The sequence below is a fragment of the Chaetodon auriga genome, chromosome 9, assembly GCF_051107435.1.
Source record: "Chaetodon auriga isolate fChaAug3 chromosome 9, fChaAug3.hap1, whole genome shotgun sequence".
NCBI lineage: Eukaryota > Metazoa > Chordata > Actinopteri > Chaetodontiformes > Chaetodontidae > Chaetodon > Chaetodon auriga.
In genome coordinates, this window is record NC_135082.1 from 14,188,936 (window position 1) to 14,207,725 (window position 18,790).

Consider the following 18,790-nt stretch of genomic DNA (forward strand, 5'->3'; position numbering starts at 1 on the left):
CTTCAGTCGGACTGTATGCAGCTTGTCGCCCCTCAACTATGTACAAAAGCACCTTTGTTAGTAGAGTTATCATTTTTTCAACATCAGTTCATCAAAACTGGGGTAAGTTTAGGGCAAAGGAACCTCTTTCTCTCTCGGTTCAGTTTAGTTGAATTTAACAGGCTTCACTGATGTGCAGGCCAAAAATCTCTGACAAACAGTTTTTGCCCTGCAGAGGCAGACAGCAGCGACTACACTGAAGCTGAGAGAAAAGGTTTAAAGTTTTCAGGCTGGCTTGCATAAATGCATAACAGATAGAATTTGTAACGCCTTCATTTTGTGCCCTTTAAAGTTTATCATGACTGGAATTACACAAACTGAATTACCAAGATGTTGGCTCATCAAAGTGAACATATTCCATTTACTGGAATGGAACATCTGTAATGAAATTTAGTTTTAGTTAAGCGAGGGTGGCTTTCACCCGACAAAGCACTCACTCTTTGTATCTGTGACAAAGTGCAACACGAGTTCAGTTACTCTGATTTACTGGCTTGGTTTTGTTCTGCTTTGTTGTTAATATCAATTTAAAAAGCTGCTTTCACCGATATTATTTACAAGAAACTGACATTTTACAACATATTTCAAGAAGTCCGATTCAGGTCTCAACTTCATTTTGACCAAATACACAGTTACTGGTTTTTGCCTTTGTACAGATGATAAAACAGACTAAATGCTAATAACATGCTAGTAACAGTCAATCCCTGTTCTATCAGTGTGAGGGTGTGAGGCCTCTCTCTAGCTGTGGATGTGGTTTACCATGTTCGGTGTCAGCTGCAACAGCCACAACCTCCACTATGGCTTGATCGAGGCTACAGAAAACAAGCATCTGCACGCATAGATACAGAGGAAAAAAAACACATGAAAATAAGTCTGATGAAAAGTATTTTCTCAATCGGTATAAACTGCACTCAGTTGCATTATATCTGCACTCTCTGCATCCACATTGGACCTCACACGTGAGGCGGGAGTCCAGGGCTCCAGCACTCGGCCTCGGACCCAAACTGAAGGTGTGTTTGATTTGGCTCTTGTTCAGCGGCAGCAGCACCTGGGCAGGAAGGCCAGACACAACACTTCATTATAAGCCTCCAGCAAAGCCACCTGGATGTACATCTGAAAGGAGCTCAACGAACAATCACTGTAGGACTTTGTGTGTGACTGTATTTGATGGTTCTTCAAAGGGTTCTTGCTTTTAAACTGATAAACCAATCAAAGTCTTTTAGAATGAGATATTACTAGATTTTAATGTGTTCTCCTTAAAATGGTTTTACTGCTGTACAAAAAGTGGCAGGTTGTGACCCATTAAAGATCCCCAAGTAATAACAAATCTCACCGGTTGTAATTACCTGCAGAGTGATCGCAGATGTGAGCTGCTAAACATGTGGAATGTAAAGTAGATTTATTTCCTGTGAGACAGAGTGCCATTTACAAGGGTAACCTGTACAAATAGGCCAGTCATTTTTACTGCAACATGTCATCAAAGCCAAGGGAAACGCTCCACTTCTCTTTTCTTGTGCTCGAGGATGTCGAGTTATCCTCGACATCTCTGCTTCATGGGGGATTCTTCTTCTCTGATAAGATTTCCGCGCTCTCCAAAATGCTTATTAACACACATCAGTCATTAGTTCGCTGTATCGCAATATTTATTGGAGACGTGGGCTGCGGAAATATTACATTTCTGATTCTACAAATAGTTTTTCTTCCATAAATCCTTGGTGGTCTGTCCCATCAACACTCAGAGAATGGAAGCTGAGTCAGCCTCATAAGCAGCCATACCTGTGGTGTGTGTGTGTGTGTGTGTGTGTGTGTGTGTGTGTGTGTGTGTGTGTGTGTGTGTGTTTAGACGAGAGGGGTTGTGGAAGATGGTGAAATCAAGCTTGTGAGACCCACTGAGTCCTGACGTTGAGTTTGGAATACACCCTGCTTTCCTTTCCTAGTTGTGCCCCATGAATGGGACTCTTTCAGCCGTCTGCCCCTGCTGACTCTCTGCTTACCGAATACTCTGCTCCAGTTTGACCCAAGGTCTCACCACCAGCTCTCTCAGATCCACTGCCTGGCAGCCTGACGTGCCCAGACACTTTAAGTTTCTTCACAAACCAACCAGCTGGAAAAAATATTCATGCCTTTCTCCCAGTGCACCTGATCGCAGAGAGATCGACCTTCCTGGCAGTTTTTGTTTCTGATTAGTCAATTTGACTGCTTGTGGATCGTCTGGCTTCGCGGCTGAAGGATGTTTTTCCAACATGAAGAGATTAAAGAAGAGAGCTGAGTCAAGAAACCTAGAGCCACAAGAGTAATAGCTGAAATGGTAGCCAGAAGGAGCCAGAAGCAGCAGTTTCTTTTAAGACTTACAGGATAAGGTCGATGTTATTTCCTTAAGCATGAGCCATGGGTCTATGTTGGAGCCCTCCTTTCATTTCACACCTTGAAGCGTGTGCACACACTCACCAGGACTTGCTTTGCTGGCTCTGAGAGAAAGCACGTGTCAGCGTTCATTTCCTAGCTTGAGGTGTAGTTATATTATGCCTGCTGTAAGATGAGTGGTTTCACTTTTGATACTCTAATGCACATCAATAACACTTGTATACTTAAGGAAGCTATTGAATGCAGGACCTTTACTTGTAATGGAGTATTTTTATCATCTAGAAAAGTATTTGAATACTTCCTCCTCCACTGGTCAACTCACAGTTTTTGTCATATTATATGATTTTAGGGGGTCTTTGTCATCCAGGACAGAATTCAATTTCACTCTGGGACAGAAAGTTTGTGTTTGAAAAGGCGACAAAATGTTTCACGCATTTAAAACACATTGCTAAAATGACATCAAAGGTACTACATTAACCAAATCTAAAGGAAATGAGAGTGGTTGGGATTGGCATTCTCCTTTCCCAAGCCATCAGATCAGTTTAAACTGTATTTGACTTGATTGTCCAGGGTTTTAGCAAGTCCTGAAGAAGCAACCTTGAGGCAGCTGCTTTAGGAAGTCCACATACTGCCAGAAAGACGGATCAGATCACTAATATGGACTCTTCCAGTAAAATCAGATTGCTCCTGAGGAAAAATACCTGTAAGAGTAGACTTATCCAAATCATACAAGCTTTGACTGGTTTAAGGGAGTGGCTCGTCTGTGCAGATGTCAGGTTTCATTCCTGGAACAGGACGTGCAACTGAGCTGAAATCAGGCTGGGACTGACCTAAATCATAGGAAAGTGCAGGCAGGTAGAAAAGAAAGAGATGGTGGGAGAAGGGGTCTTTGATATTCAGCTTAAAAAGCAAATATAGGTGAATGACACTCTGTACGGGTTGAACAGTCTTTGTCCAGACAGACTAAATAGATTCTGACCAGAAACTGACCCCAAAGACTTTTCTCGGTACTTTACTTGGGGATTTCCATTTTCCCATACTACTACTACATCAGTACAATTCAGAGGCAAATATTTTACTTTTACCTTTGTAGTTTTACTGAAGTACACCTTTGAATGCAGGACCTTTACTTGTAACAGTGTATTTTCCCTACTTTTAGTTCAGTAACAGATCTGTTCGCTGCTCCCGCCCTTCCACTGACAGCCTGCGCCGTGCCTGCGGAGCGGCTGTTTCACGGAGGCACTACAGCTCCCATGGTGCATTGCAGCGGTAAACCGGAACGACACCCCGAGTTGAAAGTTCAACGGATTCACATGTTTCTTCTAGTGGAGACGCGGTGACTGTGAAGAATGTGGCCGGTTTCAATACGAAAATACTTTCAGTGTTGACTTTTCCGTGTTTCTCTGTCGGCTTCTTCGTGTGTCCGGTATGTCTGTGAACGCACCGCAGCACGAGCTGCTCCGGCTCATCTACCGCCATTTGAAGGAGCACGGTTACCATTCAGCGGCGGATGAGCTACAGAGGCACAGCCCACAGGTCAGCACACACACACACACACGCGCGTAAACACTGTGAAATGTGACGTCTGCAACAATGTTTCAGGTGCTGCACGAGAGTGTGAATAAATATACATACAATAAAAATGCTTTAACTCTCGTCACAGGTTGCACTATCATCCAATTATCGTCACGCAGAAGTTATATATGATGAATTAACATTGACGAAATGTCTACAGCATCATCGGTGTGCTCAGTGACACTCTTTCAGTGTTAACTCTCTTCTTTGTGCACATTAAAATTATTTTATATAATTAGTTATAAGTTATTCGCACATAACAACCATTTTTTCAGCTGTTAAAATAGTGAAAAAATGAATGGAGACAGTTACAGTTACAACTTTCTCTATACATAATAATAATAATAATAATAATAATAATAATAATAATAATAATAATAATGTTTTGCTATCTGCAGGGCAAGGCAGAACTATCTGCATCATTGCTGGACATCTATGGTTCCTGGTTAAAGTGAGTGTGATTTCTCGAATCTTTGCAAACACCTCGGCTTTGTTGGCAGTGATGACATCTGCGCTAAGCATCATTTCTCCTCCCGTCAGTAACTCGAAAAAGAAAAGGCAGTCGGGCTCAGCCAAGCACTCCGGTGTCAAAGTAGGAGGAAGGACTCCGGCTCAAGGTACGACTGCTTCTGTCTTACAGCCTCAAATTGGTCTCTTGGAGCACATGATTACACTGAATTGCTGATCAGGGATCTGCAGCCATGCTGACTCCAAACACTCTGACTGCTTTGCCTCCAACTTGTTTCAGGATGTCTTGTATTTTTCCTTCTATGCAAAAGCTTCTACAGTTTATTGTGCGATACAATGCGAGTTAAGTCAAGTTTAACATAAGTTAATGATTCTGTGCAGACCTGCTGCAGAAGCGTCTCTGTTCATGCTTACAGGCTCTTTCATTCTGGTTTTTCTACATTTGAACTGTGCATGAGTTTTTGTTTTCTTTTTTCTTCTCACACCTGCACCAGCTGCAAAAATCCAAACTCCGTCCTCCTCCAACCGGACTCAAGCTGAGGACGACAGCAGCTCAGATGGCGAGGGGCTGAGTCAGAGTCTCCTGCCGCAGGTGACGTGGAGAACACGCTGCATGCTCGATGGCGAAGCTTTCACACACACGTCACTCCTGCTGACTGATGACATTCATCCATTAAGTTTTTCATCTCGATGTTACAGACTCCTCCTGCTTCCAGTAAAAAGGCAACCCCAGCCAAACCAGCAGCAGCGGCAATATCTCCAAACAAATGGAAACCAGTGAGCCCAGTCACAGCTGTACCTACAGCTCCAGACGAGTCCAGTGAAACCACTGACATATCAGAGAACGAAGGAAATCCAGCAGCTGCGGTACGTTTTCCCCAGATCTCCAGGATCTGCTTCAGTTCCCTTTATGACATGTTTAAAAACATCGTCCGAGGACACATTTAGGACACATATATTTTGCCTGGTTGTTTTCATACCTGCAGAAAACAGCCAAGACAGTCAAAGCCTCACCTGACCAGAAAGAAGCTAGCGTCAGTCTAAGTCTGCCCCATGATCGTGTTTGCCTCTTGATGCTTTATTTTGTCCTTTAAAAGACTATTAATCCTTATTTACGTTCACATGGCGCTTGTTAAACCAAAGGCTGCGCAGACTAACGCTGGTGCCTCTTTTCAGGTCAGAACTCCGAAGAAGAAAGGCAGCAGCACCTGCGAGCAGGGAGCTCCAACAGCAGCCGTAAGGACACCACCTGTCGGTACGTCAGACCGAGATTTCCCACAGTCAGCGAATAGGAAAGAAATGACAGCCTGGTTGTGCAGTTGATTGCGTTTTTAACCCATTCTACGCACTTTTTTATGTCCAGCCACACCAAAGAAAAAGAAAGATAAACCTGCAAAAAAGGCAGAGACGCAAAAGAAGAAGGTGAGTCCTTAGTTTGTTTCCATTTTCTAACGCAGCACTTGAATTGATTCTGGTCACTAACGAGGCTGTTCTGTCTGTCCTTTCGATTTTCTTAGCCCGTGCCAGCGAAAAGGAAAAAGACTGAAGGTAAATCTGCAGAAAACAGCGTCAAGGCGAAGAAATCAAAAACCCAAACAAAAGCCAATTTTGTGGCTGCTGGAGGAGATGATTCAGACTCTGACAGCAGCTTGGATGTCGAGAAGTGGAAGAAACTGGTCCTGCACATGACAGGTAGGTGCGTGTGTGTGAGTGTGTGTGTGTGTGTGTGTGAGAAACCAGAGGGTCATTGAGTGCATCATTTGTTTGTCGTCATTTGTCAGTTTTGGAGGTAATGGACGTATCTCACTGCAGCACATCAGTGTTTAGAAGTGTGGAAACAGTTTTATTTCCGTATTTTGACAAAATACAACCTTTTCAAGCCTTTAACAGAGAAACTGTTTGCAGTGTGGCCTGTGGAAGGTTGTGGGTCAGCTTGTGCTATAGCTAATAAAGGGTGGAGAGGTTCGTAGAGAAAATTAAGAGGATTGGAAAATGCAGGGAGTGGTGGGGGATGAAAAGACCGGGAGAGCTGGTTCGCTTCACTTAAAGGGAGAAAGACAACCACCAGACAGGACAGCACCACCCATGAACAACCTCACCATGGAAAACAGTGATTTCATACAAACAGAGCCGTGTTCTGTAGCTGATGTTTTTGTTTTTTTTTTTCTTTTAAGCATTTATGCCACCAAGACGTGTTTTTTCAATGTCTTCACCATGTTAATTCTGTCCACAGAGGCTGACATAGCCAAGATGGACACCATCAACGCTCTGGACTCCTCTACACCACAACCCAAGACAAAGAGGGTGAGGAAGCCCCGAGCCAAGCCCCCCGCAAAAACAGACGCTCCCGTTCAACAGGATAAGGGGACAGACGAGAAGGTGGAGGACAAAGCCATGACAGAAACACCAACAAAGAATAGTACGCCCAAGAAAAGCAGCGCAAAAAAGACTCCTCCTGTGACCTCTGCCACCGCGGGCCAAGAGCAAAACATCAGTGCTGTGGAGGACAGAGCAGCTACGTCCACTTTGTCCCCGTCAAAACAGACGCCGGCGAAAGAGAAAAGGAAAGCTGTGACTCCTAATGAAGGGAAAACTGATGAGACAGCATCCCAGCCCAAGAAAAAGAAGAAGAAGGAGACGAGGAAAGAAGACGAGGTGGAGGAGAAAACGAATGAGGCCGGAAAAGACAAAGACAGTAAAGAGGAAAAGAAAAAGAAGAATGAAATCACAGATCAAGAGTTGGGTGGTAAACCTGCAGAGGAGACAAAAAAGGCAAAAGGAGCTGAAGGAGGTAGCAAAAGGAATGAACATGAAGAAGAAAGGATGGAGAGGAGCCAAAATGGGAATGATGAGAATGAGGAAATTAAGGAGCCAATAGTGCAGGAAAAGAAAGCCAAGAAGAAGAAAAAGGAGAAGAGTGATAGTGAGGAAAAATCGAAGCAAAAGGTTGAAGAAAGTTCAGAGCAGATCGCTGAAGGAGTCAGCGAAAATACAGAGACAATAGTTGAAGAAAAGAAAACCAAGAAGAAGAAAAAGGAGAAAACGGATAGTGTGGAAAATCCAGAGCAGACAGCTGAAGAAAAGAAAGTGAAGAAGAAGAAAAAGTCAGCCGATAGCGAGGAAACATCAGAGCGAAAAGCTGAATACGACAAAGAAAATTCAGAGCAGGTAGCTGAAAAAGTGAAAGAAAATCCAGAGGCAATAACTGAAGAAAAGAAAACCAAGAAGAAAAAGGAGAAAAGTGACAGTGAGGAAAATTCAGAGCAGACAGTTAAAGAAAAGAAAAAGAAAAAAAAGGACAAAGCTGCTCGTAATGAGGAGATGTCGGCGCAGATAGACGAAGAAAATGCAGCAGAGACACAGAGATCAGAGAGCAGCGACAGAGAGGCAAAAACAGAGCAGGTCATCAAGGTGAAGAGGAAAAAGAAGGACGCAGAGCCACTACCTCCACCCATCCCTGAGACTCCTCCAACAGAGAGGAAGAAAAGTGAGTAGATAAGTCACCGTGACAGAACGCAGATGTGCTGTTTTTCCTGTGTGAATTCGCTCTTCCATTTGTCCCCTCAGAGAAAAGCAAGTTGAAATCCGCTGACGTCCCTGAAACGCCTGAAGCTTCTGTCCAAGACGCCGCAGCCGCAGAGACCCTCCACACGCCCTCCAGTGACACCCACAAGAAGGTGCCGCAGCGCTGTGCTTCTTCTTCTTCTGTGCTCTCTTTGAACGTGCTAATGTTTCTGTAATTCTTCACAGAAAAAGAAATCTTCCAAGAGCACCGAGTCATGAGGATGTTCGATTCTTCATCGCTGCGGAACCAAAGGATGAAGGCGGCGCGACCTCTCCATCCCATTTTTAATCATATTTTAATGGTTAGAAGAATCCCTTAAAGCTGTAAAGAGAAAGTTACTTTTTATTTTGCTCATTCATTCATCTTTTTGATGTGTTTTAATGTTTTCCCCCTCTGAGTGTGGCATACTGTGCCGCTGCTGCCATCTTTCACTTTGTTTTGTATGGTAATGCCGTTGTAATGGCATGAAAATGTAAAGGGGATTCATGACTGGTTGTTTCATAGAATGGATGAGCTCTCTCTTGTCTTTTCAAAGTGAAATTCAGTTATTGATTGAACAGAAAAAATGTCTCTTAAACACTTTCTCTTTTAGTCTCAGGAAAGTTTCCCGTGATAGTCCTTAATTTTTTATCAATTTACACCTACTGACTCAACTCATGTGGGGGGGGGAGTCGTCACAACAGACAAATTTTATATTTATTCAAAAGTATATGGGAATTGGTTTTAACAGCCTATTTTGATACTGGGTTAAATTTCTATGTTTGTGAAAAGTGTGTTTTTTAAATGTTTGTAAAGCTTTTGTATTTGCATTGGACATTATGCTTTTAATACAAATTAAACTATTCCATAGTTTGTTTGTTTTTTAATCCTCTGCCTGAAGTCTTTTCACTCTGTTATTATGGACAGAGAGGGACAGACGATGAAGTCGGTGGGTTTCTGTCTCTGGGTTTGTCCGCTAGATGGCGCTGCATTAACTGACTGAGGTCGGATAAAATACAGCGAAGAAGAATTTCAACTACAGTGGGTACAGCGACGTCCTCCACCATGAAATACGCATCTAGCATGATTTAATTTATTATTGACTTCAAAATAACAATGTGGAGGTTAAACAAAGTTCGGCACAAAGCTGGACGACAAGGCGACAGCTTGGAGGAGTTCAAGTTTAAGAGGCGAGAGCACGAAAAAGGTGAGTTTTAACGTTAAAACGCCATGTGTTTACGTGAGTTAGCTAATGAACTTCAGTTTTAGTTGACGAGAGCGACAATTAGTGTCATTAAAACTGCGATAGGCAAACTACCCGTGAGTTAACGTTCAATGGTAATTTAGAAGAAAAATAACATGGAAAGTTTGTTGAAAGCCCAGCAGCATATAATTAACTTGGCGTCAACACATCAAATATAGCAAACTTAGTCCATAACCTGTTGCGTTTGTTAACACCATGAACACGGTACACATGAAAAATCCCTTAACTAAAGATTTTAGTCAACAAGCATGAAGTCCAGAACTCATTAGTAATATTGATGTAACTAATAGCAAGTCAACAGAATACAAAAATACAGGTTGATATCTAATCAGTCATGCTCAGTATAAGTACTCTCAGGTGACTGTACCAGAAAGTGATGTCTGTGTTAACTGCTATGTTAATAGCACTGAGACAGGCCCGCAGAGACAGACAGCTTGTAAGCAAAAGACTGCTGACTGAAGATGAGGACCAGCCAGAGGTCAACATGGACACTCACTCAGGGGAACAGGTGAGACAGTCGTTGTGATACATCATGTTTAGGCGGGTCATGTAAAACTTGCCATCTGAATCTGCTCCTCATTTCCCAGGATGTGGTCAGTTTGTTCCACAAACTCCAGCGCAGCGGGCCGGAGAGGGAGGCCGACCTGAAAGCTCTGAGTAAAGCTCTCCGCCAGCCATCAGCACAGCTCATCTTCATCAAGTATGTTTGAATTTAAATGATGTTCAAGCCATTTGTGTCTCTGTCTTCCGTGCCGTGTCTGTGCATAACCTGTCTTTCCTCTAGGCAGGAGAACAGCATGCATCTTCTGGTTGGTCTGCTCACTGGCTCTAATGCTACGTGCCGTCTGCAGGCTGTTCGCTGTCTTCATGAGCTGTCGCACTCTACCCACTCCAACGTTGCTCCAGCCTGTCTGCCTGCCACCCCCTACCTGCTCACCTACCTGTCTGGTCAGAGCCCCAAGTTTACTGTGAGTAGCTGCTTGTAACAGACCATGTGTAATATTATCACCTAATTATGCAGCAGATTTTTTACTTTCCATGTGTGTGTGTTCATGTGTACACAGGAGCTGTGTCTCTACACGCTAGGTAATTTATGCCCAGACTGTGATGATGTAAAAGAGAAACTCCTGGCTCAGGGAATCATACCAGCTCTGACCAGCTGTATCGAGGTAAACTGGCAAGCTTCATTAGTCTTCAGTGTTGCCCACATGTTGCCACACAATGTTGAATGTAGTAATGTTTACTCGTCTCTCTTGATGTTTCTGTGTGTGTGTTCAGAACCAGAGACATAACCTTGCAGTGGTGGAAGCTGTGGGCTTCACCCTCTCTCAACTTCTCCAGGCTAAAGATGCAGCAGAGAAAATAATCCCGTGAGCACTCTAATGGGACATTAGTTCATCTCTCAATTCTCTACATTACTGCTTTTCCAGAAAATGTTAAAATCGTTTCTCTCACTCACATTTCACACTGCCACCAGTGTATACACTGTCAGTTGTATAATAGTCATCCTCTGTGTCCTTAGGATGGTCCTGGCCTCCAGTTTACCTTCACACTTGTTATCAGTCCTAACTCCTGACCCGAATTTTGGCCTGGCACCTGCCATTGAGTGTGCGTGGTGTCTGCACTACCTCACATGCAGGTGGGAGCTGAAGGGTATCCTCAGTGTCAATAGACTGTTCTGTTTACACAGTTTTCATTATATATAACTGCACCACAAACACTGCGATTTTACTTGTAATAATAATGACAATCTGTCTCTCTTTTGCCTTTATCTCACTGGAAAGCATGGAGGATAACAGAGTGCTGTTGGCTCATGGGGCCCTGTTGAAGTGCAATTCGCTGCTAGTGTCACTAGGGGGCGCCATAGCTGAAGGAAACGTAGAAGAAGGAATCGAGCTGGTAAGGAAACGAATGACTCAAATGCAATGTTTCAATATGTTTGTTGCGTTTTGTTCAGGTGTTTTTACTTTCTAAAAACAAATCATGTGTACCATTATTTTTCATGACTGATGACTATTGTCAAAGCGTTCTCAAAGTGTTTACAAAAAGAGAGTTTTTAAGTCAGTTTGCAAATGCAGTACGGAGTTATGATAGCTTTGATAAAAAAGGAAAGGTATAGTTTTTATTGATAAATGAAGGTCTGTTAATAATTACTGTGATAAATTACGTGTCTAAAGGAGTCATTGATTTTTACACTGAAATGCAGAAACTCAAAACCTAATCACACCTATAATAAACCATCCTCAAGAAAATCAGCCGCAACGCAAAGTTTACACTCTTTGTCATCTTCAGGATGAAGTAACTACACCATATCAAAGACTGACCCTATTGTATTTTTAATGCAGAATCAGATGAAGTCTCTCTATCAGTGAATGCACTCAGAGGGATTCACAAATGCATTCCCTGATTTATACATAAAACACTCTCCACAAATGCTTTTCAGTGCACACAAAAAATATTTATTGTTGTATGTAAAGTAAAAAAAGATCCACATGTGAAATAAGGTTCAGAAACATATTTCTGATTGACACACAAACATTGCTTGTTTCAAATAAATGTAGCAGACTTCCACAAGTATATGTATTTAAAGGTATTTGCAATTTTCATCCAAAGCATATTGGATGTTGTTATATTTACAAACTGTTTGACATTTGTGAAATGAAATCTCATTGGCTCAAAAGGAAGGAGCCATCTGATTGGCTACAGACAGTTCCCTGTTGAAAAAAAATGCATTTATGAATGGAGCCACAGTAGGGGAGTCTGGAGTTCACACATGCTACTAGATTTATTTAAAACAAGAAATATTTTTGAGTGCATCAATACATTTGTCTTATTTTGTATTTAGATTTATTTTACATTTATACAATGATAACGTGAATCCTCCTGTGGGCAATCTTTTAACTTTGAGACTGATCCGATTTAATGACATGGAGATTTCCAATGTGGTCTTCCTCTCTAGCTCATCTGTCCTCTGCTGAGGTGCGTAGGAAACCTCCTGTCCTCCTGTCCAGTGGAAGACCTGACCACAAAATTGGGTGATGTTCATATTGTAGTTGCTCTGTGTGCCATTCTTCAGGCCTACCTGCAGACCCAGCCAGCTTTGGCCAGAGAGAGCGCCTGGGTCCTCAACAACCTCACAGGTTTGAGCAGTCTGTTGTAGTCACACCCGATTTCTGCTGAATCTCAAACACGTTTTTGCACAGATTTTGGTCTTTTAATTGTGTAGATTGGGATTGAGATTTGTGTTTTCTGTTCTCTCTGTGGGTTATTTGGCATAGGAATAGACTGACTTTAGGGACAGCTCGTACCAGCAGACATCATGGGGGTGTTAGCACACAAAATTAATATTGTACACTTGATGTCAGTCATTTTTTGGCTGCTGGGCCAGTGAAAATATACAAGGAGCCAGTAAAACTCTGATCTCCTCGCCAAGTGGGCCAGTTGGGGAAAAAATGTATGCTATTGTGCTAATTCTGGCACATTTACATTGCTGTCTAGTGCTGATATGTTGATTAATGTGCACTGTCCCAATTCAATAAATAAATAAAATATGGTAGACACTGCATGTGCATCATCTTCTGACCCAAGGGGATTTTTTTTTTTGTTCAAATATAAAACTCATTTAAATGGTAAATACAGTTTATTTGGATTTTCCATCTCAGTGTAATGTTTGTCAGTAGTATTACTTCTGTTCATTTTACTGTTAATGAAAACTTGAGTTCTCCAAAGGAAGATTTTAAAATCTTAATATATTTATTAGGAGTTCATGTGTATAATGAAGTTTCTTTGCTCCAGCTTACTCCAGTGCTCTGTGTTCTGCTCTGCTGACTCTCAACCTGGTCCCTGGACTGATCCAGCTCCTCCCTTTCTCTCAAGGCATTAATACGATGGTCTGTACAAACCAAAGTCAATTTTAGCTTATCTTTGCAATACTGAAGGCTATTTTTCACACATGCCTATGATGTTACACTCACTGGTCTGGTTCTTCTTTGTTATACTCAGATCTTGAGGGTTCTAGCAAATATTGCCCACAAGAAAAAGGAGTTCTGTGTCCAGCTGGCCCATCTTGGATTGCTGTCTGCACTCTGTGCCACACTGAAAATGGCCGACCAAGAGATGGTGACCCTGAGCATGGATGTCCTGTTCATGTTGGTCGTTAGTGGTCCACAGGTAAATTAGGGAAACCTTTCAACTGTGATGTTGCCTGTGCAAACCAGAGCAGAGAATGGTGAAGTTCTGAACACTTATTCCTTCCCATTAGGTGGCTGAGGAGTTTGTGAGGCAAGGCGGGCTTTCACTGTTGGAAGCCGGTCAGTACAACAGCGAAGAAGAGATCAGACGAAGAGCGACACATCTGCTGGAGCACCACCTGCTGTCCTACACATCCTATTCCTCGGTAAAGACTTTGGTAAAGTTTGTTTTGCTTGCTGAGCTTGTACTAATTCAGAATTTAAATAATGACTTAGATCATCTTTTGTGTCGTAGGTGGACAACATCCCAAGTTCCTGAACCAGCAGGGAGGGTTCAGACTCACAGTCATAAAACACGGATACCATGATGACACACCGGAGAATACAGGACTTCTTGTTTACTCTTTGCGATCTGATTAATGGGCTTTTTAAATGTGATGGTGTTTTGACATTCAGTGTTGTTATCAATGGTATTTAAATATATATATAAATATGCCTGAAACTCAGCACCTCTGATCTTAACACTCTGATGTGTTTTTTTTCCATCACTTGAGTGACAAAAGAAGCAGATTTTTTTTATCTCATCAAAGCCTCTCAACTGAAACTGGAGCACCTTCTGTACATAGAGAGGATGGATTTATATGACTGACTGTAAATATCTAGAGCGAGTGCTAAAGCACCCTTTTTATTTTTTTGTTTTGAGATGATGTATATTAGAAGTATCATGTTTTTTGAGCCAACGATGCAATGTCCTTCATGACTGTACATTTACCAAATTACTGATGAAATAATAAATATGACCTTCACTGCAATGAAAGTACGTAACTGATTTACTTTTAAGCCCTAAAAACTAAAGGAGAGAGGATTTAGTGTCAAAACTGAAGATCCCTGTGGTAACAATCTTCTGATTTGTATGGATTAATAATGCAGACAGTAATAATCAACATAAGGGTCATTGCTCCAGATCTGTCTTTTCAACTGGTTCAGCACATGGAGGTGTTATCCAGCTGTTGCTCTCAGCTACCATGCATCTAATGAGAGCAGTTCAAAAAACATGCGTACAGCAATGACTGCCTTCAAACTTTAGATTCTTGACATGCAAAGTTTTAACCCGAGGACTGCAGGTTAAAACTCATCGTTCAAATCTGCTTATCATGTTTAATAAACATTTTAATTGAGTCAGTCATGGGAGAAGTGCATGTCCCAAAATCAAGAAATTTGTCATTATTGAACTCAGAAAGGTTAATTCACAGAGTAATGGCTATGATGCCATACTGGAAAGACAGTCCTGTATAAAAACACGGATGTCAAAAGTTTGCCTTTGTGTTTAGCATCATATCCTCCTGCGCTGGGTTTCCACACAGATGTCTGGGATTTTAATTTCAGTGAAAGTTGTTGCAATAGCCTCAGCCCGTAACTTGTGCCGCTCAGCTCCTCCCTCCCTCATGGAAAAAAAAGAAAAAAGTAAAACTCTCAAGTTTCCCCACTTCCTCTGTCCACCCATAACATTCAGTCACACTGCTCCTCTGCATGAAAAGCTCAAACAAGGTGGGTCACTTCATGTTTTTGTACGTATTCGTCCTTACTTTGAGACTGCTTTTATAATCTTGTAAGTATTTCTGCTACTCCACATCTATTCTGTCTCTTTACATCTGCTGAGTGGACTCTGAAAATACATTGTGTGCTTTTGACGAGACAGCATACATCTGGTTCAATTACTTCTTCTCTCCTCCCACAACGGAACACACTGCATAGAGCGCTGACTATGGAAGACACAGAGTCAACAGCTCCAGAGAGAACAACAGGAAGGAATGGGGGTCAGGGGGGGGACCAAAATCTGCTGATGTCCAGCAAGCCTCTGCATCGCTTCATCCAAAAGGAGCCCAAAAGTCTTGGGGTAAATCAGCAACCCAGGGTCACAAGTGGTAAAGAAGTGTATAGAAATGTGTCCACATAGAGCTGTAGTGCAGGTCCTTTAATCCATCCTTCCTCTCTTCCATCCCAGATTGTTATCGTGATCTTTGGCTGTGCAGAGCTCCTGATGGGGTTTAACCTGGCCACTGAGAACACGGTCACTTCCTATGGAATCTACATTCCCTTCTGGCAGGGACTTCTGGTATATCACGTTTGGTTGACTAGCAGCCACATATTGAAAATGGTGAACTATCAGACATGTTTGAGTGTATGTTCACTGACATACTTCTCATTTAAAAGCAAATGCACTCCTAGTCCTCACAGTTGCTAAATGTGTTATCAGAGTGGCTCCTTAAAGCCCCTGAGAACTTACAGGAACAGTTCAATATTTGTGTAAATATGCTTTTACACTTTCTGACCAAAAGTTAGATGAGGAGATTTATCCACTATCAAGTCTGTTCAATAGATATGACACTACATCCAGCAGCTTAGCTTAGCATAAAAACTGGGAATGGGGAAAAAGCTGAACTGGTTCAGTAGAAAGGAAACAAAAACAACACCAGCGCGCTAAAGCTCACTTATTAACACCTTGTATCATGTTTATTTAATTAGTAGAAAGCTGAGGTGTAAAAATGACAGAGTTACAGAGGTTATGTAGTAGACTACTTCCTGGAGTCTCCACTAGTTTCCTAAAATTTACTCCTAGCCAAGAGATTCCCCACAGCACATAAACGGTTGTGAAACATTGAATTGTTGTTTACATACTTTGGTTTTTGTATGGACTAAACATTAGTAAGCTTTAGAGGTGCTGGAGGGTAGATTTTGTTGTCTTTTAGACAGAGCCAGGCCAGCTGTTTATCCCATTTCCTGTCTTTATGCTAAGCTAAGCTAACTGGCGGTTGGCTATAGAGTGCTATCAACCTTCTCATTTAAGTCTTGGCAAAGAAGGCAAAAAGAGCAATCAAGCCTATTTCCCAACATGTCACAGTATTCCATTCGAGTTCAGTGTGTTAATTTTGACAAACTTGTAATGTTAGAAATAAAAACATATCAGCGCAGGAGCAGGCCATTAGAAAGACTCGAATGCAGAGGTGCTTTGGTTACTCACTGCACTGCACTGGATAAGTCATCAAAATAGACTTTGGGTGAATGACAGATGAAAATGATGTGCTAATCATTTGTTGTTGTTTTGTTTTTTAAGTTTCTTGTCTGTGGAAATTTGTCTATCTACACTGAGGTACATCCATCCAAAAAGATGGTAGGTACACTGTGATTTTATGCTGTAGTTTCAACTCCAATCTGTCTTTCTGTCTCAATACCTCATCTTATCTTGTTGGAATTATCGTTCCCAGGTGACTGTGTGCTTGGCCATGTATGTGGTTTGCCTCTTGGGAATCGTGGTCTCTGTTGTCTACAGGATATACTGCCTCACCCATTATAGCTACCTTCGATACAGAGCATCTTGGAGGAGCGACTGGTCAGATGATGAATGGTTGTTACACAGAGTGGTGAGTTGCAGCATATATTTTTTAGGCCGAATGGACGGCAGTATTTTTTCACAGTGTACAAATAACTTTTTCTTTCACTTCCTTTGCTTTAGGAACAGCTTTTTGGTGTTGAAGGCATACTGTTCACTTCCTCTCTGTGTGTATCCGTGCTTCTCATCTTCTTGTGTGCCGTCGCACGTTTAGCTCTGAAGTCCACACGCACTCAGGTAGAACATTTTTCAGCGTTACCTTGTCTGAATCAAGATTTTGCTGTACAAAGAATGAAAGAATATACAGAGAAAGTACAAAGAATGAGTGAAGACCACAAACAAAGACATGAAAAGTAAAACTAAATTAATGGAAAGGAGAAAAATCTTGTGTTACCTCTTTTACCTTTAAAGCATAGCATTGCCTGTTTGTTATCCCTCTTCACCAGCTGCATATTTTTGTGGGTTATGAGCAGGTCAACAAAGAGTTTCGTTTATTAGTTTTCTTTATCCAGTGTGTCTGTGTGCCAGTCATCATTTCATTACCTTCCTGTCGTCCTTTTCTCTAACAACCACCTCTTCACCATCTTCAACAGGTTATTGTCCAGTGCATCCCGCCACCACCGAGTGACACGCCGACAAATTAAGATCCACCTTTTGAAGTCTACAATAACTAACACTGGTTCTCCTGCACCACACCCACCCCGTCAAAGAAATGATCATAATACTGTGCAGTGTACTACATGTGTTACATGTTGACACCACCTGGAGGCAGTAGCCTTACAGCCCAGCCACACCTTTCTCTAGTTACCTCCATCTATGGTGTCTGTAACTGCAATGCTATACTGAACCACACTTATTTTACATGCACTTATAAGAGAATATCGTAACCACTAACCTCTGTCTCTTGAGCCTTATGTGTACTTACTGTATGGACCAGTGAACGCTCAGCGATGTTACATTACTTTGAATTCTAGCCTCAAGCAGGTCTTACAATCTGATACTGATACCTATCAGTAAAGTCAATTGATTAATGTCATATCACCTCATCTTGATGTATATTGTATAAGCAATAATATGCAGTGATTTTAGTTCTTGCTGGTGAAGCTAGACAGAAGCCCGCGTTTCCATATTTACATTAAAGTAAATCAGAAGTACATTTTCCTTCTGTTCCACAGTGTTTAAAAATGCTTTTCCAGTCAATTTAGACATTGATTATATAATGTGGTCACTTACTGGTAGCCTTCAACCCTTATGTTATCAACACGTCTGATCATTATCTACGCTGCCTGTATTATTATTACGTTTTGTGCAGCATATAGATATACCTGCAGCTTTTGGTAATCATTGTGAACCTTTGTAAACACTGTTTTACAGTGTGGTTTTGGATGAATGAATGTTTTGTTTACAGCACAGCACATCCACTTGTGATTGCAGCTTTAGATATCTTTTTTAAAGAAATGTCGAGCCTGTTTGGAAACCTGTTATTATGCCTGTCAGTGTGTGAAAAACACTGAGTTGGTGTCCTTCCAAAAGCGTGTCCTGAGCAGGCAGCACTTTTCAAAGATGTAGCTTTAGCTTGTAGCTATATGTGGTGCAATAAATGTGATGTGTATTGTCTTTCTTAAAAAAAATTTAATAAATACATCAAAATGATGCTCAGCTTGATGGCTTATTACACAACACATACTGTTCTGTCTGCACAACCCAAACCTCACAGATATGCAGTGTACTACAGAATAAATGATCATTGCTCTGTTCATACCTGTAAGACCACTTTGAACACCTTGTTAGATGACCAGCAAGGACTTCATCACACACACGCCCTGTCCTGCCAGCATGATGTGAAATTAGTTTATTTTATGTTTGTCAGAGAACAAAATACCTAATTCAAGGCACAGCCATTCATTCACTGATTCACACACTGATTTTTATCACAGGGACTGTGTCGAAAAGCTTTC

At 41.8% G+C, this 18,790-nt stretch overlaps 3 protein-coding genes across 3 annotated transcripts; all 3 read left to right on the top strand.

Moving 5' to 3' along the window:
* Positions 1-3,681: 3,681 nt before the first annotated feature.
* On the top strand, positions 3,682-8,872 carry LOC143325403 (uncharacterized). The gene is made up of 11 exons (XM_076738411.1): positions 3,682-3,936; positions 4,374-4,426; positions 4,516-4,592; positions 4,938-5,035; positions 5,143-5,310; positions 5,620-5,698; positions 5,807-5,865; positions 5,961-6,135; positions 6,677-7,930; positions 8,011-8,120; positions 8,194-8,872. Exons 1-11 carry the CDS (start codon positions 3,829-3,831, stop codon positions 8,224-8,226), a joined length of 2,214 nt encoding a protein of 737 aa, XP_076594526.1. The 5' UTR covers positions 3,682-3,828; the 3' UTR covers positions 8,227-8,872.
* Positions 8,873-9,008: 136 nt separating this feature from the next.
* Positions 9,009-14,258, top strand: tmco6 (transmembrane and coiled-coil domains 6). Its single transcript, XM_076738410.1, has 13 exons — positions 9,009-9,194; positions 9,656-9,759; positions 9,839-9,951; positions 10,036-10,219; positions 10,316-10,420; positions 10,530-10,621; positions 10,774-10,890; positions 11,036-11,150; positions 12,211-12,391; positions 13,047-13,141; positions 13,254-13,421; positions 13,513-13,647; positions 13,737-14,258. The coding sequence occupies exons 1-13, from the start codon at positions 9,104-9,106 to the stop codon at positions 13,758-13,760; spliced, it is 1,524 nt and encodes a 507-aa protein (XP_076594525.1). The 5' UTR covers positions 9,009-9,103; the 3' UTR covers positions 13,761-14,258.
* Positions 14,259-14,926: 668 nt separating this feature from the next.
* On the top strand, positions 14,927-18,455 carry LOC143325875 (uncharacterized). The gene is made up of 7 exons (XM_076739243.1): positions 14,927-14,989; positions 15,197-15,338; positions 15,447-15,557; positions 16,557-16,613; positions 16,708-16,863; positions 16,956-17,069; positions 17,426-18,455. The coding sequence occupies exons 2-7, from the start codon at positions 15,207-15,209 to the stop codon at positions 17,474-17,476; spliced, it is 621 nt and encodes a 206-aa protein (XP_076595358.1). The 5' UTR covers positions 14,927-14,989; positions 15,197-15,206; the 3' UTR covers positions 17,477-18,455.
* Positions 18,456-18,790: the final 335 nt, after the last annotated feature.

Bases quoted from the DNA above. Each gene is read 5' to 3' on its own strand.
- LOC143325403 (XM_076738411.1), top strand. From the start codon at position 3,829: ATGTCTGTGAACGCACCGCAGCACGAGCTGCTCCGGCTCATCTACCGC. The intron at 3,937-4,373 runs GTCAGCACACAC...TGCTATCTGCAG, and splicing joins TACAGAGGCACAGCCCACAG to GGCAAGGCAGAACTATCTGC. The intron at 5,311-5,619 runs GTACGTTTTCCC...GCCTCTTTTCAG, and splicing joins AAGGAAATCCAGCAGCTGCG to GTCAGAACTCCGAAGAAGAA.
- tmco6 (XM_076738410.1), top strand. From the start codon at position 9,104: ATGTGGAGGTTAAACAAAGTTCGGCACAAAGCTGGACGACAAGGCGAC. The intron at 9,195-9,655 runs GTGAGTTTTAAC...CTATGTTAATAG, and splicing joins GAGGCGAGAGCACGAAAAAG to CACTGAGACAGGCCCGCAGA. The intron at 13,422-13,512 runs GTAAATTAGGGA...CCTTCCCATTAG, and splicing joins TGGTCGTTAGTGGTCCACAG to GTGGCTGAGGAGTTTGTGAG.
- LOC143325875 (XM_076739243.1), top strand. From the start codon at position 15,207: ATGGAAGACACAGAGTCAACAGCTCCAGAGAGAACAACAGGAAGGAAT. The intron at 15,339-15,446 runs GTAAATCAGCAA...CTTCCATCCCAG, and splicing joins AGGAGCCCAAAAGTCTTGGG to ATTGTTATCGTGATCTTTGG. The intron at 17,070-17,425 runs GTAGAACATTTT...CATCTTCAACAG, and splicing joins TGAAGTCCACACGCACTCAG to GTTATTGTCCAGTGCATCCC.